This window comes from Nannobrachium achirus, assembly GCF_963921795.1.
Source record: "Nannobrachium achirus genome assembly, chromosome: 19".
NCBI lineage: Eukaryota > Metazoa > Chordata > Actinopteri > Myctophiformes > Myctophidae > Nannobrachium > Nannobrachium achirus.
The window spans coordinates 27,628,429-27,654,485 of NC_137826.1; the positions used below are offsets into that span (position 1 = coordinate 27,628,429).

At 42.6% G+C, this 26,057-nt stretch overlaps 2 protein-coding genes across 2 annotated transcripts in view; one reads left to right on the forward strand and one right to left on the reverse strand.

Moving 5' to 3' along the window:
* Positions 1 to 1,373: 1,373 nt before the first annotated feature.
* On the forward strand, positions 1,374 to 8,157 carry ptrh2 (peptidyl-tRNA hydrolase 2). The gene is made up of 2 exons (XM_080748780.1): positions 1,374 to 1,503; positions 7,613 to 8,157. Exon 2 carries the CDS (start codon positions 7,624 to 7,626, stop codon positions 8,146 to 8,148), a length of 525 nt encoding a protein of 174 aa, XP_080604906.1. The 5' UTR covers positions 1,374 to 1,503; positions 7,613 to 7,623; the 3' UTR covers positions 8,149 to 8,157.
* A 2,108-nt stretch (positions 8,158 to 10,265) lies between these two features.
* cltca (clathrin, heavy chain a (Hc)) overlaps positions 10,266 to 26,057 on the reverse strand; it is a 49,763-nt gene continuing 33,971 nt past the window's right edge. The window contains exons 14-30 of the mRNA XM_080749794.1: positions 25,318 to 25,481; positions 22,493 to 22,618; positions 21,482 to 21,624; positions 20,151 to 20,385; positions 19,363 to 19,485; positions 18,708 to 18,853; positions 18,229 to 18,412; positions 17,635 to 17,827; positions 16,935 to 17,092; positions 16,001 to 16,273; positions 14,746 to 15,063; positions 14,320 to 14,451; positions 14,116 to 14,226; positions 13,844 to 14,014; positions 13,515 to 13,736; positions 11,968 to 12,043; positions 10,266 to 11,637 (exon numbers count right to left, since the gene is read on the reverse strand). Coding sequence (XP_080605920.1) covers positions 11,501 to 11,637; positions 11,968 to 12,043; positions 13,515 to 13,736; positions 13,844 to 14,014; positions 14,116 to 14,226; positions 14,320 to 14,451; positions 14,746 to 15,063; positions 16,001 to 16,273; positions 16,935 to 17,092; positions 17,635 to 17,827; positions 18,229 to 18,412; positions 18,708 to 18,853; positions 19,363 to 19,485; positions 20,151 to 20,385; positions 21,482 to 21,624; positions 22,493 to 22,618; positions 25,318 to 25,481 — 2,912 coding nt within the window. The 3' untranslated portion in view covers positions 10,266 to 11,500. The remainder of the gene's footprint in view (positions 11,638 to 11,967; positions 12,044 to 13,514; positions 13,737 to 13,843; positions 14,015 to 14,115; positions 14,227 to 14,319; positions 14,452 to 14,745; positions 15,064 to 16,000; positions 16,274 to 16,934; positions 17,093 to 17,634; positions 17,828 to 18,228; positions 18,413 to 18,707; positions 18,854 to 19,362; positions 19,486 to 20,150; positions 20,386 to 21,481; positions 21,625 to 22,492; positions 22,619 to 25,317; positions 25,482 to 26,057) is intronic.

The following is a 26,057-nucleotide window of genomic DNA, read 5'->3' on the forward strand; positions in this document are numbered from 1 at the left end:
CAACAGGGGGCGTTTTTGCGATGGATCCATATCTGACAATGTTCAGAGTTCCAAACTGTACAAGTGTACAAAGTTTCATACTTTTATGAAAAAGTGAAAAATGTTGGGGAAAAAAACAGCAGAGTACCTCACACATCACCAAATTTACCATAACTATTCACCTGAACAGTTTATGATGATGTACATGATATCAATGGAATCCTTGGCCATCAAAACATAGGTGTAGACATTACCTATTCTGTATAATCATGTTTTGCTCAGGAGTTAAGATGCAAAATACATTAATTGGTAATTAAATGGTGGAAAGTAAAATGGCTGCCCTGGCCACCAGGGAGAGTTTTTGAAATGGCTCCATATCTGAAAATGTCCAGGGTCCCAAACTGTACAAGTATACCAAGGACAAGGTTCATACTTTAATGAAAAAGTGAACGATTCACCTAAAATCTGGTCTCAATCCTCCGGACTATTAGCAGACCTTGTATTGAACTGTACTTTTTTGCAAACTGCTAATAAAGTAATGAATGAATGAATGAATCAATCAATCATCCCCCCTCCATTCTGAGTGTTTCTCACAAAAATCAAGTAGCAAAGGGACTAAATGGCGGAACATTATTGTGTCATAGGATCTATCTACCCCTACATTGTCTTGCATCTGAATGTCAATTCATTAGGCCTCTGGTAAAACTGGCTCGTGCAGTGCATCAATAAAGATTACAGAAACAATGACAAATGCAATCCACCAGACGCCAGGTGTCAAACACAGCGCCAGCCAGCGATACCTAGACAGTGCACTTGCACAAAGCAAATAAGCTAGGTAGTAGGTAAGGACATGAGTTATATGGTGGGACGGACATGACAAATAAATATAGCTTATAGGCCTATTCGTGTGCTAACTTAATCACAACATGACACTGCACACGCTCCATTCTTTCCCTTGCTTACCTTCATTCACCACCAGGGCTGTCATACAACACCGCAGCCTGTGCAGCAGAGGACGCAGACACCACGCATATTAACTGCAAGTCCAACTATGGCGTGTAACTTGCACAGTATACTAGCCTACAGGGGCAGGTGCAACTGTACAGTACAGAGCAGGTGCAATTCATGCTAAGATCAGCGATATTACGCTGTAAAATCCTTGGTGTTAATTAACTCCGAGGTTTACGTGATTCTCCAGTTACAAATCATGGATAATTCTTTACAGCGATGTTACAGCGTAACCCCTTGCTCTGGACTGGTCATTAAATACTTATTTATTTCACTTTGCATATTACAATGTTGAAATCCAGTTGTCTCTAAAAGCTATGTCGTTCCAACATGAGTTAGTGTGTGTATAAACATTTTGATTTGTTGTCTGTTTGTGTGAACGTGATCCAACGTGACCATGTGGTCAGAAAGTGTTTGATGTTTGACGTCAATTACGTCATCAGTAAGGGACCGAGGAGGGAAGGAGGGAGCGTGGTAATGAAAAGTTCATCCTAGCCGGCTAACCAACACACACAGGTATGTTTTGTTTTTAAAACATTTGGTTTACCAACCTGATATGAATTGAATTCTCTATGAATTTAGTACAAAAGGATCTCAATGTAAACAAGCCATTGTGCTTTCTTGTGGTTTAAATCCTATTAGTAGAATTGTATCTGAGCTGTTACTGTCCTGTGCTTTTACTATGCGAACTGCTAAGTATTCAAGCAGTCCTTTTCCTGTCCTCACCTCCCCTGACCCCCTTTTTTGGAGCTGTGTGCAGCTCCCTATACGTGGCTGTGTGGGTCTGTGTGTCTGTCTGTGTGTCTGTATGTAGCCTGACTTCGGCGCGTAACTAGTGCCGCACCATTTACGCCACTCGCGCAATATATACATCAAAATGTGCGGCTCGGCCGGGAATGGTGTTCTATTACCTTTCGTTCCGATCCGCCTTACCATGCCGACGTAATCGGCAAAAAACGACGCTTAATTGTCCCCATTGACTTATAATGGGACAATGCAAGAAATCACTTTCAAGTATTTTTCTCTCGTAAACCATAGGAGCTACAGTTTCAAACCTCGGAGAGGAGATTCATAATGATTTTAAGAATGAATCGAAAAATAATTACATCACTCGGCCTCATGGTGGCGCTATAACGGCCCACTTTACGTTTTGCCCCGTAACTCTTGAACCGTAGATCGGAAAATTAAACTTATTTTTTCCCTGGATTCCTTGGGTCAAGACGCATCTCCCCATATAGGCCACGCCCATTTGCGCCAGGATAGATTTTCCGCCATCTTGAATTTTCTCCAAAACACACTTTTTGCTCCTTTTCCTACATATTTTCTTCAAATGTCACAAAAATCGGTACACATGATCTACACACACACACACACACACACACACACACACAGCTCCACTTCACACGGGTGTGATTTTTTTTTTTACTGTAAATACCATTTATTTTTTATTTTGTTTTCTGACTGTCTTATATGTTCCCATGCAGGTTCTATGTTCCCCAATAGACCGTTTGTCAGCCTTCTGATTGGTCCCTGAGACTCCCTGACTGGCCAACCAGAAAAAAACATTCACTTTTTGCTATCGGGGGTGGAGTTTGTGCAGTGGAGAATGTTGCTTCAGGCTTTCAAAAACTGTCCGCAGTGCGCGACACGGAGATCGGCCGGTACGGTGATAGCGACGGCAAGCGTCAAGCGATCTCGCTCATCATAACGAATAAGCTTCAACAAACTAGTTCACATGTACCTTATCAATGGTCTAAGAGTCACGATTGGGTACATATAATTTAAATGGGCAGAATTACGAAAAGCCAGCCTATTATGTGAGGAGAAACATTCTCTCTGTCCTCTTCCTAGTACCCAAGATGCAATGCGCTTCTCTTTCTATCTCTGATCCAGAGGATTAAACTAATTAAAACATGTATTTTTCGGGGGAAAACTACTGTTTTGCTATGTAATTACTGTACCTTTTTCTTCCCTTTTTATTAATATCACGTAGATGTGTTTTTTGTGGTACTTTATATAGCTGTAATGAGGCTATGAAGGGAAAAAAAATCCCATCCACTTCCACTATAAAAGAATCTGCAAAGAGGATTCTGTCCCACTGGGATTAAACACATTAAAACATATATTTTCGGGTAAACCCCCTGTTTTGCAATGTAACTACTGTACCTTTGTCTTCCCTTTTTATTAATATCACCTAGGTGTTTTTCCTTTGGTACTTTATATAGCTGTAATGAGGCTATGAAGGGAAAAAAAATCCCATCCACTTCCACTATAAAAACAATCTGCCCAGGGTTAATGTCCCATCATAGTAACAGGGCAGAATGGGGCGGGATTTACAAAAGGGTTTATTACCCCCACAAAAAGGTTCTGTGTTCCCCGTTCATCCAAAAATGTAGCAAACATAGATTTCTAATTATTAATAACAACTCTAAACACATAATGGGGAGAAATTACGAATACTGTGGGACAGGGGGCACTAGGGACATGTGGGCACCAGTACGAGTAAGCACTTAGGGGTGGAGACTGGAGACATGGGCACTAGTAGGGACGTGGGTACCTGGTAGGGTTGCCACCAAGCCCCCAGAACCCAGGGCTAGATTTGAAGCAACGGCTACGTGCTAGCATGTAGCTAATCCAGGTGCATTCTGGGGGGTTGGCCCCACTACCAGGGTATCCTTCCTGTGAGCGGAGAGCAGCGTGACGTCATTTGTGGTCTCGAATAGAGACCACTTTCCCCCAGAATGCACCTGGATTAGCTACATGCTAGCACGTAGCGGTTGCTTCAAAACGCCACTGAGCACTTGCATTGAAATGATAGTGGGGGCGGGGCTCGTCCGCTCTCTATTTTTGCGACCATAGGTCGCAGTTACTTGCACACTATCCAAACCTCCACCGGCTGTCCCTCCGTCACTCCCTCCGTCACTCCCTCCGTCACTCCCTCTGTCACACGTCACACGTCACACTTTTGCCCTGCTCATATCTCTGCAACCGTTGCCCCGATCCATGCCAGATTTTGCACACACACTCCTTGCCTGCCAAACTACAACCTCCAAGGACCCCCGGAGTTTCGGGGACCCCCAGGTCCCTGGGGGACCCCCAGGTGTAAAAAATTACCAAATGTGCAAAAATGACCAAATGACCACCCCAACGGGGCTGCTCACGGGGCATTCCCGGGGACCACCCACTCCTGGTGCTCCAGAACGGATGCAAAAGTGGTGGCGCCCCCAGTGGAGGACCCCCTGCCACTGCAGCTCACATAAAATGCCGTAACTCGGGCTAGGAGCGACCGGGAGAGCCGGGGCCGGTACCTATTCGTCCGCCTTGGCGGCGAGGAGACCCCACCCCTCATTTCTCACATGGCCCTCTAGCGCCACCATGAGGCCGATTCAGATTTTGCCCTAAAATCACGAAAATCACTACACAGTATGTCTACACTCATGTCAACAACATGGATCAGGAAGATTTTGGAAAAACACATTTTTGCTCTATTTATGGAGATAAGCGACCAACGGTCGCTTATCTCCCGATTAGGGAGTCTTACTGGTATATATACTCTATGGTTGCCACCCGTTCCGTATAATACGGAATCGTTCCGTATTGGACAATTAAAAGATGCGTTCCGTATTGAACCAATACGGAACGCGGTTTGTTCCGTATTTAACCAAATGCCCCATAAAGGTCTGTCACACAAACCTCAACACAGAATTTAACAATAATGAATGAAATAAAACACAGGAAAAGACAGCAAAAGGAGGGAGAGGCACGAAGGACCGCCTGTGCGGCGGCTCGCAGTCGCTGCGGTGCGCTCTACGCTCTGCCTACTGTCTCGTCTCCTCTCCTCTCCGCCCGGCCCCTGTCTGCATTATGCACTGCATGTCGCTGTCAATCACCGTTGCCTAGTTACAGTCAGTGATCACTGAACTTCCTCCTTCCACCAGGCAGATGCACACCGTGCGCTTTAAAAGCAGAAAAGAACTAGTGCTAGATCTGGTTAATTGTTTTCAAACTGAAATCGCGATGTGAAATCCCGCGATCAGCGAATCGCAAAGGCCACGGTTTCTCTGCGAAGTAGACTTCCCAAGCAATATGGAGACGTTTTAATTTTTAAAATCCCTTCATAATTGACTAAAGCAATGATCAAATCAAACTGTGGTGACTTTCTTTGCTTCCACGCATCTCCGCTGAAAGAGAAAGTGAATGTGATTTTTTGGCACAGTGGCCACTGTGCAGGAGCGTGGGAACAGCATGGGAACTAGGGTGCTGCAGGTGTTACAGCACCCCTATGGGGAAGTTCTCATTTTTTATTTAAATAAGAAAAGAACAAATCAAACATAGCAAAAATACAATATAGGTTATACCATGTTGTGTGTTATAGTTATAACTATTCTATGCATTTCATGGGTTTGGGACTGCATTTCTTCGCCGGCCGGCGGCTGTGCCACGCGCACGGAACGCACGCACCGCGTGCCCAGAAGAGGTGTTCCTTATTTCAATTTCTGAAAGGTGGCAACCCTAGTACCTGGACAACTTGACATGTGGGCACCTAAATTAGGATTGTCCACATGTTCTTAAGCCCGTATCAGAGTCGGGTCGAGTGCCGTGTATTCTTTTTGAGCGTTAACGTTGTAGTTTTATGACTCAAAAAGACTACACGGCACTACACCGCGGTGGATAGCCTTCCACCGCTGACCCGACTCTGATACGGGCTTTAGTGCCCAGAGACGTGACGTCCCACCATTTCCTGCATTTGAGTTGGGAACGTATACCAAGTTTTTTTGGGTGGGGCACATAGATCCTTTTTTTGGTTGAGCGGGGAACATTGAACCTTTTTTTGGGAGGGTAGATGGGGAACATAGAACCTGGGGAACATAGGGAGGACCCCATATTTAGTTTGACAGACATGTCACAGTGACATATATGACGCATCAATGTTATGACGACATAAATATTTAGGCATACATGTGACTCGTGATATCAATGCAAGGCAACATCTAAATTTTTCAAACAGACTAAAAAAGACTACAGCAATTTTTAATTGCTGGCTTCAAAGGGATCTCTCTATTTTGGGTAGAGTGTTGTTGTCCAAGGCAGAAGGTCTTTCTCGCTTTGTCTATCTAGCCTTATCTTTGTATGTTAATGCTTCAACTGCCATGGAAGTAAATAGATCATTTTTGAAGTTTATTTGGAAAAACAAGCCCCATAAACTTAAAAAGAATGTTCTGTCTAATCCTAGAGCGAAGGGAGGTCTTGAGGTTTTAGATTTTGAGGATACTATTAATACCTTTAAAATTAATTGGTTGAGGAGGTGCCTGCTGAAGCCAGACTCTATTTTCTTTTTCAAACCTAATTGTATCTTTAACAAATTGGGAGGGCTTTCTTTTCTATTACAATGCAATTTCTCACCAACTAGACTACCAATTAAACTTTCCAAATTCCACCAGCAAGCACTATTGGCTTGGAAGTTATCACATGTTCACAATTTTTCTCCGCACAGAGCTTTACTCTGGAATAATAGTGACATCTTAATAAGGAAAAAATCTGTATTTCTGCCTAAGTGGTTCCAGAGAGACATTAACCATGCTCTGTGTCTCTTTGATAACGCTGGGAACTTGTTGTCCTACGAACAGTGCACAACTTCCCAATTCCTTTTAGAGAATATAGATCTGTGTTTAATGCTATTCCTAATGGTTTTGTACAGTTGATAAAAAACCATCTGTCTTACAATGTAGGGGATACTACGCTACCCTCCTTAATGTTGGATGGAATTGATCTCTTGAACAAAAAATGTACAAACAGTCACATTCGTCAGGTGATACAGAAAAGGAAAACTGTTGTCCCAAGAGGGAAGTTCTTTTGGAGATCTAATATTCTGGACATTGACTGGGAAAAAGCGTGGCTCCTTCCCCATAAATACTGTATATCCAACATTTATCCAACAAATAGCTTAATTTCTACATATTATGCTGACATTGATCCCTCTTGTTCATTTTGTAATCAAGTTCCAGAAACGACTTCCCATTTATTTTTCCTGTGCAATCTCACTCATAAGTTTTGGTCAGATCTAGAAGCCCATTTTTTCAATTCGGTCAATTTAAATTATTCCTTTAACCTCAAGGACATCATTTGCTACTACAGCAACCCAGACAATGACGAACTGGAGTTTATTTTTAATTTCATTACTCTTTATGCCAAATTTTTTATTCACAAGCAAAAATTCGCCAAATCCCCACCTATTTTCACCCATTTCAAATTGGAATTCAATCTTCTAATCAAATCACTAGATCTAGTAAATAACAAAAAAAATGTAAAACTCTTAACTTTGTATAATCTTCATTTTCCCGATTTCTCTGTTTAATGTTACCAGATAATATGCTTGTATTGTTGTTTTTTGTCTCTTTTTTTCCTGTATGTCATGTTTTTATGGTCTATTTGTGCTATTTGAATACCTGAATATTTTGTAAATTGTATATTGTTCAAAAAAAAAAAAAAAAAAAATGTTATGACGACATTAACGTTCCATATATATATATATATATATGACAACATCTTACATACTGTCATTGAACCTTTTTAGTCATGAACATAGGATAATATTACATATCTTTAACATTTTATTTTTGTGTAGGTTCATGAACTATGGAAGCCTTGAATTCCCCTTTGGTCTTCGGAATTGTAGCTGGATTGAGCTGTGGACTTGGTCTTGGGTGGCATTTACGAGCCCGGATTGGCCGGTCGTCCAAAAGCCTGGCAGCAGCCATGGGGAATGGGAAGGGCGCAGCAGAAGAAGCCAGTGTCATGGGAGAAGGCGGCGAGTTCAAGATGATTCTCGTCGTCCGAAATGACCTGAAGATGGGGAAAGGGAAGGTGGCGGCTCAGTGCTCCCATGCTGCTGTGTCGGCCTACAAGCAGGTGCAGCGCAGGAACCCGGACCTGCTCAAACAGTGGGAATACTGTGGTCAGCCCAAGGTGGTGGTGAAGGCCCCTGATGAGGACAGCTTGCTGGATCTCCTGCGCCAGGCCAAAGAGGTGGGGTTGCCCGTCAGCCTCATCCAGGATGCCGGAAGGACACAGATTGCACCAGGATCGCGCACTGTGTTGGGAATTGGACCAGGCCCTGCTGATCTAGTTGACCGTGTCACTGGACACTTGAAACTCTATTAGATCGAGAACTTATACTATACAACTTAATTAATACTGATGTCTTGTTGAAATTATCTGTAAAAGAAATCAGACTATTTTTATTTTTATAAGATCATGACAATTAGAAACTGCTTCATTAAAGGTCCATAGTTAATTTGATGTTTTTCTTTGCATATAAACATTGACGTAACACCACCAAAACCTTTCTTGGGCCCCCATTTACACTGGCAGCCTGAATCAGATCTGCTGAACTATTGTTTCCTAGCACTTTGGGAGGATGTCTCAGTACATGAGAAATGTACAGGAACAAGCAAGGCAATATATGAAGACATGATCTCATGGCATGGCAGAAGATGGTTCACAAGATCCTATATGCAATGTCAGAGTAAAACTAGAAATACTGTTCCTACGAAACAGTGGGGGCTTGCATCTAACAACATGTATGGGCATAAAGATCTACCCTTTGGTTGCACCTCATCTTTTATACTGTCTTTTGTACTGTACTGCCTTTGTACTGTCGAGGAGAACTTGGCTGTACTGTCGAGGAGAATAGGTTACGTAATAGGTTATGTCATTTTTGAGGAGAACTTGACTGATAAATGATGTAGGTTATGTCATTTTTGAGGAGAACTTGACTGATAAATGATGTAATTTTTGAGGAGAACTTAAATATAACATAATGTTCTCGCTTTCAGCGGGCTCACAATTTGCAAAACACAGAGACTATGTTGTTACCACAGTAACCAAAGCAGATATGTCGACACAGGGCTGAACACACAGATCCGATCTGGTCATTGCAAATGCAGTGTGAGCAGTCGGGCCAAAATATCGGATTTGAGAAATAATATATGGGCATGAAAGACTCACAGAGAGATTTAAGTTCATAATGGGCATAAAAGAGTCGCCGGCAGATAGAGATTTCCATATATAGGCATGAAAGGGATACGGACAGACAGGTACAAAGCTTATTGCGTAACTCTTGTCATTGCCCCAAGGGCATCGTTCCAGACTAGTTATTCTATAAAGGGCGCAAATGCATTGTACGTATCCCCGATGTATCTTGAGAACTATTTGTATCAGACACGACACACGTGCATATCTCCTTGTATGGGCCGTTCTGTGGGGGAAATAAGTATTTTAGGCCAGGGGCCAATTATGATATCTTCACAAATTGGTACCACCCAAGGTGACCGTACGTTTTTTTCATTTCAGAATTGGCCCTTGGCCTATTTGATACACTGCAGATTTGCCCACTTAAAAGAAAAATGGAGAGGTCTACAAGATTTATCGTAGCCATACTTCAACTATGAGAGACAGAATCTGAAAAGAAATTCCAGGAAATTGCATTGCATGAAATAAGTATTTGATCGCCTACCAATCAGCAAGAATTCTAGAAACTGAAAACTGTAAAAAAAATCTTTAAGAAGCCTCATGGTGTATCAATAATCTTTCCAGAAATACTCGGACCACACTCTTTGGTCTTGCCCTAGTGGAGATGTTGGAGTCTGATTGAGTGTGTGACTGTGAACAGGGGACTTTTATACAGGTAACAACTTCAAACATGGGTCAATAGGATGCAATTAATACAAGTAATGTGTATAATAGGATGGCTTCTTAAAGACAATTTGTATTTTACAGTCCTGTGAGAGCCAGAATTCTTGCTGATTGGTAGGTGATCAAATACTTATTTCATGCAATGAAATGCAAATTAATTATTTAAAAATCATACAATGTGATTTCCTGGAATTTCTTTTTGGATTATGTCTCTCATAATAGTTGAAGTATACCTACCTACAATAAAAATTGCAGACCTCTCCATTTTTTGTAAGTGGGCAAACCTGCTAAATCTGCAGTGTATCAAATACTTATTTCCCCCACTCCTCCATACATGCAGTTCCGTGCTCATACATACACACAAAGCCAGACATAGGAGTGGTTAGCACCGCTCAGAAATAACAATGTGATCCCGGGTAATGGCGCCATCTAGCGTCAGTGACTTCAGGACTTTGGAGGTCTATAGGCTAATAACCTATTGGTTTAGTGAAACCACTAAGGCCACACTCCTGTTGAACCAACCGTATCATTCACAAGTAGCATTACTCCGTAAATACAAAATGCCAATCATAAAAGACACAATGTCAGTCTTGACAAACAAGAAGCCTTTATTTTAAGTGGAAAACAAAACCGCCGTTTCATTATGATCCTGATTATGCACAAATCAACTATCTTTTAAGTGCACACTTAAATCTAAACTCATTTGTTTAAGAATATAAGGTCAAGGGAGTTAATGATTGATTTTATGTATACATGTAAGCCTTTGATAAAAAAAAAAAAATCCAAATTACCACAGTCCTGTAATTTTATTCAGAAATATGACAGGATGAACTGAAAAAATAGGTAGAAACCCTAAGCAGGACATCAAAGTTATTGGGTTTTCCCGCCTGTACACTCAAAGAGGCCTAGAACACCATATCCAGCTTACAAACCGCAGCACAAAGAGGGGGCACAGGGCAAGTTGAGCCTGATTTATACTTTGTCATTATGAGGGAGTATAAATTAAGCATTTTGTCAAACACTGGTCTGAAAACAGCAACAAAACAAGGGTTGTCTTTACTGTAGCAATGTCCTCTAAAATGGAATGGTCCCACACAAACATTATGTAAAGCATAAGATACAGGTAAATGCAAAGACCCAAACCTCATTCTACAGGGTACAACTGGATAAGCTTTGGTGGGAAGAATGAAAACTATGGGATCAAGGAAGGCTTGGAATTCATTTTTTAAAATAATCTCAATCTCTTGGTTTTTCCTGATCCCCCTCCTCCCAGTGCATGGGGACGTTACCTGTATGATGTAGTGTTTCTAATCCGATCATTAGAAGCGGCTGTCTCATGTTCAAATATAGAAGAACATTGGAGCTCTCCAATTCTGAATATACAATAATTAAATGCATTTTACAGACAGAACAAGCTGCTCACACACATCAAAATGAAGATTCTACATTAATTTCTCACTACAGAGTGCAAATCAGATGCTTCACAACAGACCTTTTTTAATTGAGAAGAGGACTTGCTCTTCCCACAGCCCCCCCACCCCCATTGTACATAAACCATTTCCCATTCAAATACAATAGAACAAAGAAAATGTATAATCTAGTAAATACGGAATGTGGAAAAAGTTTTTTCCTTGTGATTCGATCATTTTACAAGAGAAATAAAATAAAGAGTCCTTCATGACAGTTTTAAAGGCAAAAAAAGTAAACAAAAAAATAATTGCTTGTTGGAATTTTCCCTGTGGTGCGTAGAATACAATGATGGGCTGGTGAAGGACTGTGGGAGAGATGGATGGATACTCCAGCCTGCACAGTGTGGCCTTTACATTCCATAACCGAAGCCTGGCTGGCCGGCGGGTTGGGCATATCCTGCAGGTGCCTGGTATCCATAACCGTAGGGCTGCTGAGGGGCCACGGGCACACTGGTGGGGCCTGCTGTCAGCATCAGCTGGGGTGTGCCTGCGGGGCACACAAAGCAGAAAGGGGTTAAGCCCAAGTTATACTTAGTAGTGCACAGGTGTCGACGTGCAACGAAAATTGCAGATCTCAGTGCTGTGATGCGTTGTGAACTCGTCTCGTATATAGATTCGCTTCCGTATTTTCAGTGTGTGACACACCCTTGCGCAGTCAACAGTCACTTTACCCAGCAACGTTTTAGCCATTGACAAAATTGTGTCACATGAATATAGATAGCTGCACCGGATTTGTACAGTACACTGCACTGGATTCGAAGTTAGTATGACTTGTTATGAACTGAAGCAGTGAAGTGCAACGTTGAAGAGTTCTTACCATAGACAATGGGTTGTGTCTCTGTTGCCTGTTCCTCCTCTTTCCTTAGGGACTCTGAGGTTTCTAACTTGTCAACCTGTGAAAAAGAAAGACCCCTTTGAAAGTAGTCACTGCAAAGCTATTGAGAGTTCTAAGTAACTGCTTTACAGTACACAGTTCAAGTTAAGTTGGTGTATGGAAGATGGTTATCAACAACCAAACTATACTTGTTTGAAGTACAATGCATCTGTGGGCATAAGTAATCCCTCCATAAAACATCAGAACCAATTATAATAAATTAAAAGCTATTGCACACTTGACGCTGTATTGAAATGTCACTGTCCTTTGCTTTGAGGCCAGAAGATAAGAACATACAGTATAAACAGATACCCCTGAATAACGGGGGGGAAAAAAGCTACATGTCATAGCTAACATAGTTGGTAGGAGGAAACAGTGGTGTGGCAGGTGCATGCAAAACACAAATGTATTGAACTTGGTGCTAAATTTTATCAATTGAAATAGGCTCAGTAGCCTCCATAACACCAAGTAATACTAAATACATTAGCACTAACTGCACTATATTAAAAAGATGACAGATTTTCAACAAGCTAAGGCTTCATTGAGTGGAAGAGGAATCCCATGCTGGTTGAGTTTAACAGCTGGCTGTAATATGTGCACAACAAGAGGCAAAACAAGGTGCATTAGGGGGGTGCTCGCTACATCTGCTCAGTCGTACAAAGCAACGCATAAACAGCAAACAGCTTGCCAGCTGCTCAGTGCTGCTGCTCATGAGCAAGGGTTTACAACATGCTTGTTTTAAAAACAAGAGCATTTCTAGACCATGCATTTATGGTTAGTATTTACTGCTAAGATGTTAGCATTTTCTAAACAGCCTTTCTGTAATGCGCAGTGTCGACATCTGTGAAGAAATGCAATTTTCAGTGACGACAAAAGATGACAATATATTACAATAACATTTTCATTAATTGGGTCCAAAAATGACTAAACCATTTCGGAAAAATGCATTTTCTATAAAAAGAAAAATGCAACTATGCCCTTGATATTCATTTATACATCTCCTCTGCATTCTCCTACTGGTTTACATTATCAGGTCAAACACAGACACTTCCTTAAATGACAACAAAAGAAAACTGCTAGCCTTTCAATAGAGTTCTGCACTTCTGTTTGATTTCCTCAGCCTAAAACGTTCACCAATGGCTGAGCTACTGGCCACTAACTTGGTGAGTGCCTCCAGGTAAAAAGCATCAGTGTATTGTGCAGGAAAACTTAAACCACACAACCCATGCACACTCCAGGCTGCAGTCTTCCAAACTAAAATTAAGCAAACTTGGAAAACAGACAAAAACAGACACTGACTTTCACCTTTTCTCTAATTTCATCAACCTGGAAGAGAAGTCAAAAAAGTTCAGCTTAGAAGTTTTTTACACATTACCCCATAAAGGATAATGACAAAGGAGGCATTTGAGGGTGATTGTATACTATAACTGTGCTATACTATTTATTTGCAGGATAAATAGAATTAATTAGGGGCACATGGTTGAACTCACCTTGCTGAGGTACTCCCTCATGACCTGGATGAAGTATGGCATAGAAAAGTCCATGATGTTGTGCCTCCAGGCCGTCTCCAGTACTACATCGGGCCGCAGCAGGTCATAGCAGGTGAAGAGGCAGGCGGCAAAGCACTCCTTCTTGTCCTCCAGTAGGAACCAGGCCAGCAGCTCCTCTGCCAGCTCTGTGTCCTTGGACTCTGACGCATACAACATGGCGTCCTGTGGGATAAGAAGCATGGATAGGGTTAATGAAGGGCCAACCCCCCCCATTTAACATTTTGACAGACTAAAAAGCAGGTAGCAGAATGCAAACGGTAGTCAGGCACCTTGTATAGTTTGTCCTTCTTGCAGAGCTCCACGCTTTGCTTCCAGCGGTTGTTGCCCTTGAAGAGGTAGGCGGCGATTCTCCTGAACTCAATCAACTCATGCTTCTCCAAGCGCTGGGCCAACGAGATGTTGTCAAAGTTGTCATAGGCGTCTATCGATGTCCTCAGTGCCTAAGAGGAGGATGAGATGATTATGACAAGACCCAAAACAGGGGAGATAAAATATGAATCCAGAAACTATCCCACAAAGTTGTTCTGTGAGAGACGGTCACCTGATAGTCTTCCTCTGTGATGAACAGGTTGTTAAGTGCTTCATTGACGGACTTGTTGTTGTGGTTCTGTACTGACCGCAGGTAGGGTTTGACCAGAGGCAGCTGTTTCACCTGTGGACACATGTGCATGTTTTTTTTTAAGACATTGTCAGAGCGATATATTTCAAGTATTAAGAGTTAAGGAGAAGTGAGGTTATGGTGTACCTTGGTGAAGAAGTTGACGGCACGGGAGTGGTCCAGTCTGGGGGACAGCACTATGAGCAGGTCATTCAGTAACAAAGGTTTGAACTCCAAATAAAATTGTGTGGCTTTATAGTACAGCTCCACATTGGCCACCTGAAAATAAAAAAATAAAAAAGAGTCATGAGAAAGATTCAAACACCATATTCATTAATACTTTAATTAATACTTTGTGTATCAAAGTGTAAATGCTATCCATTCACCATGTGTATCCCAAAGCCACTTAACAATCAGTCAACAGTTACTTCAACTATCTCAAGTGGGCAGTAAGTCACGCCATAAATTACTAGGCTTTCTGCAGTTCATGTTCTATTGCAACTATTAATAACAACGGGAACACCCACCCACTATAGCAAGACAAATTTACTGTAAATGATAAAAATGTTAAACCTTGGTGATGATGTCCTTGAACTGTCCTTCCTTCCATGCGTCCGTTGCGTGGTTCATCATGGTTATGATGGCATTGTCGAACTCCTCGTACTTGTCGTACAGGAAGACCAGCTCGGCCCACAGGTGGGCCTGCTCGGCTGCCCGCAGCACCTTGGGAATGTTGACGCGAGACCAGAAGAGCTCCAAGTGCTCCCGCATCTTCTGGGGCTTGAACTTTGAGTAGAGGATGGCCAGCTCCGTGAACATGCCCATGTGAGCCCGCTCCAGACCAAGCGCTGCCTCCAACATGGTTATTAGCTCCTCGAAGTAGGCACGGTCCTGAGAGAGCATACAGAATCAGAGTATTATGCGTAAGCATCTGTAAAGTGTGTATTTATTTTACCTACAATGTATAGAACAAGGGTCTTCAACAGGGGGTCCCTCAGAGTTACTACAGCGGGTCCTCCAAATCTTTGCATGATAAGAACTTTATTTTTTCTACACTAACCACTTGAACCCTAGTACCACTATTCTGGAACATTAGGTAACATGTCCTTGGTTCGAACTCCCTTTGGTCCGACCACCTAAACCTAACCTTAACCCTAACCTCAGTAAAACTATGCCTAAACCTAACCTTGACCCTAACCCTAACCTCAGTAAAACTATGCCTAAACCTAACCCTAACCTTAACCCTAACGTCAGTAAAACTAACGCTGATGAGTAGCTAACCTGCCAACGCTGGTGAGTTGCTAACCTGCCGACGGTGTTCGGACCAACGGGAGTTCGAACGATGGGGCAGTCCCCGAACATTAGCCAAGAATAGCCATCTACAAGCTCACAATGCCTCGCAGTGCGAGGCGTTGTGAGCTTGTAGATCTGCTATTCTTAGCAAAGAGGTTTGGTGTAGAGTGAAAAGAAAAGCAGACCAAGTATTGACGGTTCAAGTCGTCCAATGTCTAAAAACACCCATTAAACCAACAACCCACACTGATGATAGTGCTGTCAAACAAGTCTAAGCTGTCTCAGAAATCTATGAAAATGTTTAATCTGCAACACAATTTTATACAATACGTAGTGGGGGTTCCTGCTTTATCTCTCTCTCAGCTAAGGGGTCCTTGGCCTGAAAAAATTGAAGACCCCTGGTATAGAATATAAGGAGATTTCAGGGTCAGTTTTTGCTCTTTTTTCCCCTCTGTGTATTTGTGACTCTGTCATGTACTGTCTGTTTGTGCATGTACACTGTATATTCTCTTGGGGCGTATCCTTCTTGTTTCACCTGGTAGTAGTTGATGAGCTCCTCCAGCTCGTCAGCATGCACGACGATGTGGAGGCCACACATCTGTGCCAGTCTGAACTCCTTTCCGTCTACACAGGCGAAGCACACTTCCTTCCAGGTGCGGGTGCTGTTGGCCTTGCGGGCCCCGTCCACGGCTGCCTGGTACTCGCCCAAGTGCACCAGGGTTGAGGCTAGCCGCCCAAAGTTGGATACGTTGTTGTACAGCAACTTTGCCGCATCATACATTTTCTCGTCGTAGCAGCGGTCGCCGACCTGAGATTTTCAGTGGAGAATTATTGTTAAAGATCTAGCCATACTTGTGATTATCATATGCCATATCATTTTCTTTTGTAGCAATAGCCATTCAATGTAATCATATTTTGTAAGCACTAGTTGATGGTGGCAGGAGCTAGCCTAGCACAGCTAAACAATCCACCCACGTTAAAACAAGGTGGGGATACTATACTGCAGTTACTGTAGTTAGCTGCATTAGTATATAGTCTGGCCAAGCCAGGCTAGGCAGGTGCTGCCATTTCTGGCACAGGAAATAATGGATGGATGGATTATTATTATGAAAATGCACTTGATGTGACCACCAGTCACCACATGGTGTCACTAAAAACCAAACCGACAATCCTCAGGATGATTACATTATTGGCATGCTTGAACCAGGACATCTGAGATGTGTAGATTTTTTTTGGCCTTTATGCCTTTATTGATAGTATACAGTAGACTGACAGGAAATGGGGGAGAGAGAGATGGGGAGTGACATGCAGCAAAGGTTGTCCGGATCGGGAATCGAACCGGCGACGCCGCGGCAATCATGCCTATGTGGCGGTGCCTGTATGTGGTATGCGGCTTGACCAGTAGGCCACCGGACGCCCCATGAGTTGTAGATGTTTTAATGGTTCACAACTTGACCTGAGAGATTTACCTGCTGGATGTGGGCATTGTTGGGTCCGTTGATGAATTCTTCCAGTTCTGCCAGACGGTTGGTCTTGGCCAGGGCAAAGATCAGCTCTGTCTCCACATAAGACTCACGGGCTTTCTTACGGGCCATCTGTAGGAACTTCACCAAGTCCTCCCAGTTACCTGAACCAGAGAAGACACAAAATAGTATTAATGCCGTGTTAGAAATTAAAGACAAATTTATTCCATCTATCCACAACTGCATCAGTCCTTACTAAGGATGAAAACGTCATGTCAAAATATGCTTAAATGACTTAAAATGGCACTTTTGTTAACCACTTGAACCCCCAGCATCCCTATCTGGAGGGAACGTTCGGCCAAAAATAGCAGATCTACAAGCTCACAAAGCATTGCCACACGTTGTGAGCTTGTAGATCTTCTATTTTTGGCAAATCGTTTTGTGTACTGTAGAGTGACATAACAGCCTACCAAATGCACTCTTTACAGGTCTGTTATCAAGTATAGTGTGTTTAAGTGCTAGTGAATTTGCAGCTCAACAAAAGCTACGGTAATTCATCCTAGTGTATGACAGTGGACAATTTCACGATAAGTTAAAATCACCACGAAAAAAGGAAAAGGAAGTTAAAATCACCACAATACGATTATTGTGAGTGTGTTTTATCATAAGCGATTATAACGATAATCGTCCCATCCCTAGTCCTTACCGCTCTGATCGGCAGCTTGTACCACCTCCATGTATGCGGAGGGGTCGTCTGCCTTGATGTAGGAGTCGATGGCTTCCTTGACCAGGCCCTTCTGCAGCTGAGCCTTAGCCAGCTGGCTCCACACTGCAGGCTCATTGCAACGCTCTGCAAATTCATAGGCCCGATCCAAGTTGCCAATATGTTCGATCAACACCTGTATTATGTTGGAAACAAAGTAAAATAAAGAAGTTTGAAATGGCTCCCACTCCCCCAAAAACACCCCACCCACCTTTGACTCAAGTGAGACAAAGAACAACAAAGCAATAGTGAATAATCAAGGTCTACCACTAGGGCAGTGTTTCTCAAACCTGTACATGCGTGGTATCCCCTTAACTCTGACAGTGTACAATTGGAACCAAATTGACCCGTTACGGTTCCTTTGGTTCAATTTGTACACCGTCAGTGAGTTACAGACTTGCATGGGTCAATTTAGACCCCCATAAAGGAACCCACAAAGCCCTTGGAATCCACTTTGAGAACCACTACACTAGGGAGTAGCCACTAGGTTAGTGGCACGTCTACAGTATGCGCATGTCAGAGTTGGTAGTGACTGACCTGCACGGCCGAGGTGTTGACATCGAATTTCTTGAAGATGGCGAAGGCTTCCTCAAAGAGCTCATTGCTGATGGCGATATTGGCAATGTCCGGGGCATCGTAGTTGTCTAGCCTGTTGATGTATTCCATCACACGCGTACGATCCGCCTTGATTGCCGTCAGGATCAGCAGATTCTGGAGGTTTCTGTGAGAATGAGAAAAAAGATTCTAAAAGAAGAGTCTAAAGGTTCTGCTCATAGTGGCCACTAGAGGTCATGCTACTCCTTATTGTGACCAAGGATAGCATAAAGGTGCACAGCCCAAGAGAATCCAGCCAGTAATCCTGATATCTTGTTTTGGACTAGTATTGCCATCCTTAGAGCAATTTAGAGCACCGCCACTAGAATGTCTAAAATTCCAGCGAGATTTTAGATGATTTAAATGTGCCTCTAACAAGCCTTGGGGATACAAATATATAAAAACAGGTTGTGGCTGAATACCTGTGTTCACTGAAGACAGAGTTGTCCAACACAATCTTTTCCAGCAGTTCAATGAGCTCGTTGGGCAAGTCTGCGGTCATGAAAGCCTTGACTGTGACTGACACCTCCTCTGGGTCCTGGGTCTCTGACAGGGCTGTCTGCACCACCTGACAACAAAGCAACACAGACATCATGTGTAAACAAAACTGCACAAAACGCACATAAACCAGTAAGACTCCCTAATCGGGAGATAAGCAACCATCAGGTTGCATACACAAACTTTAGAAGGCAATTGTAGCCAATCAGGAGGGAACATGGGAAATGGGACAGATCCAGGTTGATGACATGACTTTAGAGATAATGTGTATCGCTTTGCGTGATTTTAGGGCAAAATCTGTAGGAGCAGTGTCCAAAAATTTGTTTTGCAAAAATCGGCCTGATGGTGGCACTATAAGAGGGGCATGTGAGAAATGAGTGGATGGGTGGAGATTGTGGTTTGCCAGCCAAGGAGTGTGTGTGCAAAGTTTGACATGGATAGGGGCAACGGTGGCGGAGATCTGAGTAGGGGCAAAAGTGTGGCGTGCCGGACAGACTGACAGACAGCCGGTGGAGGTTTTGATAGTAACTGCGACCTAATGGTCGCAATTAAATTACACCTGTCCGGTCAACGTCTTACCTGATCAATCAGTGGTCTTCTGAAGGGGTTGGTCTCTATCAGCACACTGGCCCACAGCTCAGGGTCCTTGCGGCGCACAAGGTAGCGAGACAGACTTTTGAAGAGGGAGTTTTCGTTGCACACCTGTAGGACGAAGCGGCACAGCACAAGTCTCAATGCTAGTTCATTGACGGAATTGCTGTTTAGACCAGTGGTTCTCTAAGGGCCGATACATACTCCACTTTTAGAGTCAAATTAAGTTCGGTTCAGGGAGTCACAAAATCTCTGTGGCACCGAACAGCTGAATTAATGACGGTACCCGCCCCGCCGAACCTCTGAATGACGTTATACTGTAGTTTAGACAGAGCGAGCCGAAATAAATTCGGCTCTAAAAGTGGAGTATGAATCAGCCCTAACTGTGGCCCGGGGACCAAAGGGGTCCTTGAAGGGGTTCTAGGGAGGCCCAGCTAAATTAGTTAATAAAGAATCAAAAATCATTTAGCATTAAGCAGTCTAAGCCTATTTTATACTTCAGCTTTTCAAAAAGATCAGATCTAGAAGCTCAACGCGCCGCAATGTGATACGTTGAGTTTGTAGATCTGCTATTTCTAAAAAGTTTAGAAAAATCTAGAAATACTTTTTTAACAAAAATCTTCTCTTCTTGGAGGTCCCTGGCAGCCTGGCACCAAATCCTTTCAGATGGCGGACGGTGGCCAAATACATATAATACATTTGAGGGTGCTTGACATGAAAAAGATTGAGAACCACTGGTTTTGGACAGTTTAATTGATGAGTGGACAGATCCTCACATTGATGAGCTCCTGGTCACACTGTCCTCTCTCATAGGCCACGCAGGCCAGGTGGGGGTCTCTCTTCTCACAATATTTGCCCACAACGCGGCTGTCGTAATAAGGGTTCTCCCTGAGGAAGCGCTCGGGGTTGTTGTTGCTGTCGATGTAGATCTTTGCCAGGGCATTGTGGGTAGCTGGCTCCTCGCAGCCTTCATGGATACGAGCCTCCAGCCAGGGCAGAAGCAGCTTCAGTCTATTGGTATAGAAAAGAAAAGATATGTTAAAAATGGGTGACATGAGCTTGATTCTAAATGGTAATCTTAAAAAGACAAAAACACACAGTAGCCAAAGTGCCAATATTTATTTTAGGACACAGAGCACAGGGAAACCAACGTTTCGGCAGCCAACTTAACTTCTTCAGGGTATATACCCTGAAAATATGCAGCGTAAAGCCTATGTATCTCATGTCAATGTCCTTGATGTTATTAAAGCGATGAGACATGCTTCTCTTGATCTGCTGTCGTACATAAATCAGACTTTAGAGATCACCAAAGTGTCTCCGAGGACACCTCCTTCTCCTAATAGCATGTAAACAGAGTCTCCAATCAGATCTCCAGACAGATCAAACTCCATAACTAAAACAATGGAGGGTTTATAACAAAACATTTACAGCCCTATGTAGTCGTGGAGGAGGGGGGGGGGTGTCTTCCTTTATGTTATAGTGAATAGTGGAGACACAGACAGGAAACAGGGAGAAAGAGATGGGGAGAGACATGCAGTAAAGATCATCAGGAACGGGACTTGAACCCACGATGCACTGTCAGGCTACATTGGAGCTTAAGTGCCCGGACCACTGGCCTGGCAGTCCGGATTTCAGAATTAATAAAGGGCCACTTCACCTCTGGGACAACCCTATCTTATTTTATTGTTGTTTGGGACACGATCAACACAATCCTGAGTTATTTTTTGTGTTCAATCTGTGTTTTTAGATATTTTAGTATTTCAGCATGTAGTAGTGATGCGTTTTGCATCATATGATGCAAAACGCATCACTGATGATGCAAAATGCATCACTAGTCAAGCTGAAAAACTAAAATATCTAAAAACACAGATTGAACACAAAAAATAAGTCAGAATTGTGTTGATCGTGTCCCAAACAACAATAAAATAAGATAGGGTTGTCCCAGAGCTGAAGTGGCCCTTTAAAGTTAGCTACACTCACCTGCAGCAACACATAAACAATAAACTATTATTATAACCACCAAGTCGGAAAGGCCAGGAGGCGAATCATGTTTTCACCCCTGTCCATCTGTGTGTCACTGTCAGCAAGCATTATATGTTCTGTGTACCTGTTCCTCTTCTCCACCTCAGCCACCAGTTCATCAGTGGAGAACTGTCCTCTGACCACCAGGATCAGGCTTTTGATCACATCCTCAGAGCAGTCCACGTCCAGCAGACCTCCAATCACCACCGGTAGACGGCTGGGATTCACCTGGTGAGAGAGAACGCGCCACACACCATTACCATCACGACGACAGAAAGAGTCTATTCATCATTTCAGTTCATAAAAAGGTTCATTTTGGCTTATTCACCATATTCCTGGCCCTCTTTATGGAGGCTGCCATTTTCTTTTACAGAGGGCGCTAGAGAGTTTTTCTCTGTGTGCTGCTTCAAAAACATCTTTTCACTTCCTCCCAAGTCTAAGAACAAGAGATCCCAAGTAAGGAAGTGACAGGGAATTGTCTGTTGCCAGATATTGCCAAAGAAACAAGCGGACAGGTCTATGAATAATAAGCCCAATAGAATTATCTAGGTTCAGTTTTACTACTTTACATTTACATTTGAAAATAGCAGATCAGCAAGCTCACAATGTGTCACATTGCGACACATTGTGAGCTTGTATATTTGCTATTTAAAAAATATTGAGGGAAAAAAAACTAAAATAATTTGAATATTGTTGAAACATTTAACAACACAAATCTGTGTGGAGGTCCCTGGCACCACATATTTTCAGATGGGAGTCTGCGACTGTGGACAAATATGTTAATCTGGGGTCCTTGATATGAAAAGATTTGGGAACCACTGGTTTAAAAAATATTAGAAAGTAAGCCCAATAAACAACTACACAAATTGCTTATTATAAGCAGACATGGCAACCCAGGTACATTCAGAGCCCAGAGCGCCTCTACTGACACTTTAATGCAAGGACACAGGAAACCAAATGATGTTTTTTATTTTCTTTCAGGATATGAACAGGAAGCCGGGGGCGGGGTCAGGAATATGGTGAATAGGCAGGTGACAATGCACCAAAACTGTCGAGGTAAATTTATCATCGTATTGGCCTGAGAAGTGTGTCTTACTTTCTGCACGTAGATCTCAATGTACTTCTGCAGGTTATTGCGGTAGAGGTAGAGGACCAAGTCATGGACAAAGTCAAAGCGGTCGCAGACTATGATGAGTGGCAGCTGGTCGGTGAGCTTGGCCTCCTGAACACACACACAAACACAAGAGAGGGGGAAGTTCAGCATGAAATCAAACAAGTCAACAAACACCTGACATACAGTAGGTACAGTAGGTCACCCCTGATCACAGTTGCATCTGATTTGGACGTAATAGTCCACTGGGAGGTGATAAATCAGAATCTAAATGTTAGGCTTTTGGTTGGAGCGCTACAACATATGCTTGACTGTGATCCGGGGGAATCAATGTGAAAACTTGCATAAAATGACAAAATAGTATACAGTGTATATATATAAGAATCACTGAAAATGAATGACATCATTTTCCGGTTTACACCAATCCTGTTCCCAAAGTGATTCAAAAATAACACAATACCCAGGAAAAACAAACAAAACACAAAATAAACACAAAAACTACAATAGATAGAAGGATAGGCTAAAGGAGGATGGTTAATGTCATAATAAAATTACTTTGTTTACTACTGACTGTGCAGAAGAATAGTAAGCAAGTAAAAACAAAAACACACACACAAGGAAGACAGTCAAGAACCCAAATGACTTTCAGACTACAAGCCAAGTGCATCTGTTTTCATACCCACACATGGGAGGGGAGAGGCAGGACTCCCAGTGCAGACTCCACTGAGGCAGGCAACTCACTAGAGAGCACAGACTACGAGTCCTCCTCCACTGCTACAGCTAAACACACACTGCTTCACTGTGGGTAGGTGTGCTGGGACATGTCTGCCATTCCCACTCCTACGGGATTTCCCCACTCCTACAGGATTCATAAAACTGGGATTGCGCACATCCTCACAGTCTTTGCCCCAATTCATCGACAGAACACATGGCTCTAATGGACTGTATGTACAGTATACCAAGAAACACCTGTGGTGTCTTGGAGCTCTCGGTAATGTCGGTATGCATAAATGTGTGAGAAATAGGACTAGTCCTGATCAGTAGAAGACCTGAGAATGTGTGTGTGTGTGTGTGTGTGTGTGTGTGTGTGTGTGTGTGTGTGTGTGTGTGTGTGTGTGTGTGTGTAGGTATTATGCGCCTCCATATACAAATCCCAGTTTCAATCCTGTGCCTATGGTAGGGATGAAAATAAAATAAAGTGAAATAAAGGTTGGGGGCAGGGAGGGTCCTATACTCAAGGGGGAAGAGATTTACCTTATACATGTCCTGCCATTCCAAAGACAAAAGGGGAAAGCACAAAACATAATATCTGCAATCAGGATGACTGTTGATCTCAACTGGTGTTACAATTGACTGCTTTGTTGGGAATGCTTTAACAATGTTAATAGTTTAAAAGCATAGTGAGTCAAAGAATGTCCACATGATCCTATGATGGATCCTTCTGCTCCATGTGTAATGTAATGTGAGATCTGTCTGATCCACTAAAATATGAACTATAGTTCAGATAAAATAATTAACACCCAGAGAGTAATAACAAAATAAAAAAGCAACATACACAACAAGAGAAACAAATGCCCCCCAAAGATAACAAACTCAAACTCAGATAAAGCACCATAGAAGGAGGTGGAACTGAAGCAAGAGGATAGCGTGAGAAAAAAAAAAGCATATTGACCAGATTGACTATTTTGGGGGTATTAAAAATCTCAGTAATAGCCTGGACCTATATGCTACATTTTTGTTAAGTTGTACACACGTCATGTTGGCGATAACAACAGATCCAAGCTTGTAGTTTGGCCATTTCCGCCACATGACACCGTTGTACAACATAAATCAAGCTTAAAGGAGAATGTCGGCCCAGAAGGCTTTCTTACCTTTAAAAGTACTTATTTCCTCCCCCAAATATTTGTCCAGGTGTTCGTTTTTCAAAAGATGCAATATCATAATTTTGTTGCTCGTCTTGTCCTACCGACCAGGGCTTCAGACAGGAGCGATTGGATAAATTGTTAATCCGCTTATTTTTCCTGCTCAAAAGTAATTTTTTTCACCTGCCACAAATACTCTTAGTATCCCATCCGAGGCGTAACATCACCAGAGCACCGTCATTGTTTTTGTAAAAATGCTGAACTTTGAACTGCCATTGCAATTGCGTCTCTAGCCGAGTCTCGCACTACTTCCGTTGTTGAATGCAAGTGAGCAGGCACCCGGAAGTACCACGAGACTTGGCGAGAGAAAAATAAGAGGATTAACAATTTATCCAATCGCTGCTGTCTGAAGCCCTGGTCGCGTAGGACAAGTCGAACCAAAAATGGATTATATTGCATCTTTTGAAAAACTTAACGCTGGACCAATGTTTGGGGTAGGAAATAAGTACTTTTAAAAGGTAAGAAAGCCTTCTGGGCCAAAACTCTCCTTTAAATAAAATAAAGCGTTCAAAAGTAGGGTAAGTGATTTATTTAATTCAAATAATAACAAAATGGGTTTATGTTCTGATAATACTAGTTACTATAGAGTGTTTGGTCCATATTTGGACTTCAGCCTTATCTCCTGTGTGGAGAAAAAAGCAGTTTCGGTTCTGGTGGAGGAGACAAGTTTTCCTCCAATCAGGGTTGAGTGGCCCCACCCCCACTTGATCATGATTGGAGTTAGGCCCCCGCCTGTCACCTACATGAAAACTGAAACTTAAAGGAAATCACTTACCCTACCTTTAAGGTAAAACAAAAAATTAAGAAATGAATGCGAAAAAAAAACATGGTTCAAAATGTCTGTTGTCAGTATGCAATCCATTCCAGATACCCCCCCACAGTCCTGACCTTGAGGAAGTTCTTGACTCTCTCTGGGTCGTAGCAGTTGCTCTCCCTACAGATCCTCTCCACCTCTTTGATCTGGCCCGTCTTGCAGGCCGCCTGGATGTACTTGAAGTGGACCTCTGGGTCCTGGCTGAAGTTCACAATGGAACCCAGGAAGTAGAACAAACCTGAAGCACACAGAGATCACCAGATCAAACCAAGCTACATAAGCAGCGACTGGTCCATAGCAGTGGTTCCCAAACCTTTTAGCTTGTGACCCAAAAATAAATCAGACATTTGCCCGGGACCCAAGCTAGTGAAAAAAGCAGATCTACAAGCTCAAAAGGCGTCGCTTTGTGAGCTTGTAGATCGGCTATTTTCACTACTTCTTAAACATGTGTTGTCTACTTTATGGAATTTCTTAGATTTTTCTTTCATTTATTAATGAAATTACTTAGAAAAATCTATGCATTTATTTATTTTTATTCATGAAAATCTTAGCTTTTGGGGAAATATATATATTTTTTAGTGTTTTGAAATAATTCAAAACAAAATGTAGGAAACAAAAATTAACCGACACAGTGCTTGGGAACCAGTGAACTATTAGTACCATGTTATCATCACACTGATTATCTTTTTCATTTTAAGGACCCCCAGTTCAATAGGTTCACCAGGGACCCCCATTTGATAGGATTTCATCTCTGGAAACATAAATGGAACCAAATGGACTCCAAGGGTTTCACCATAGTGTTATTATGGTATTA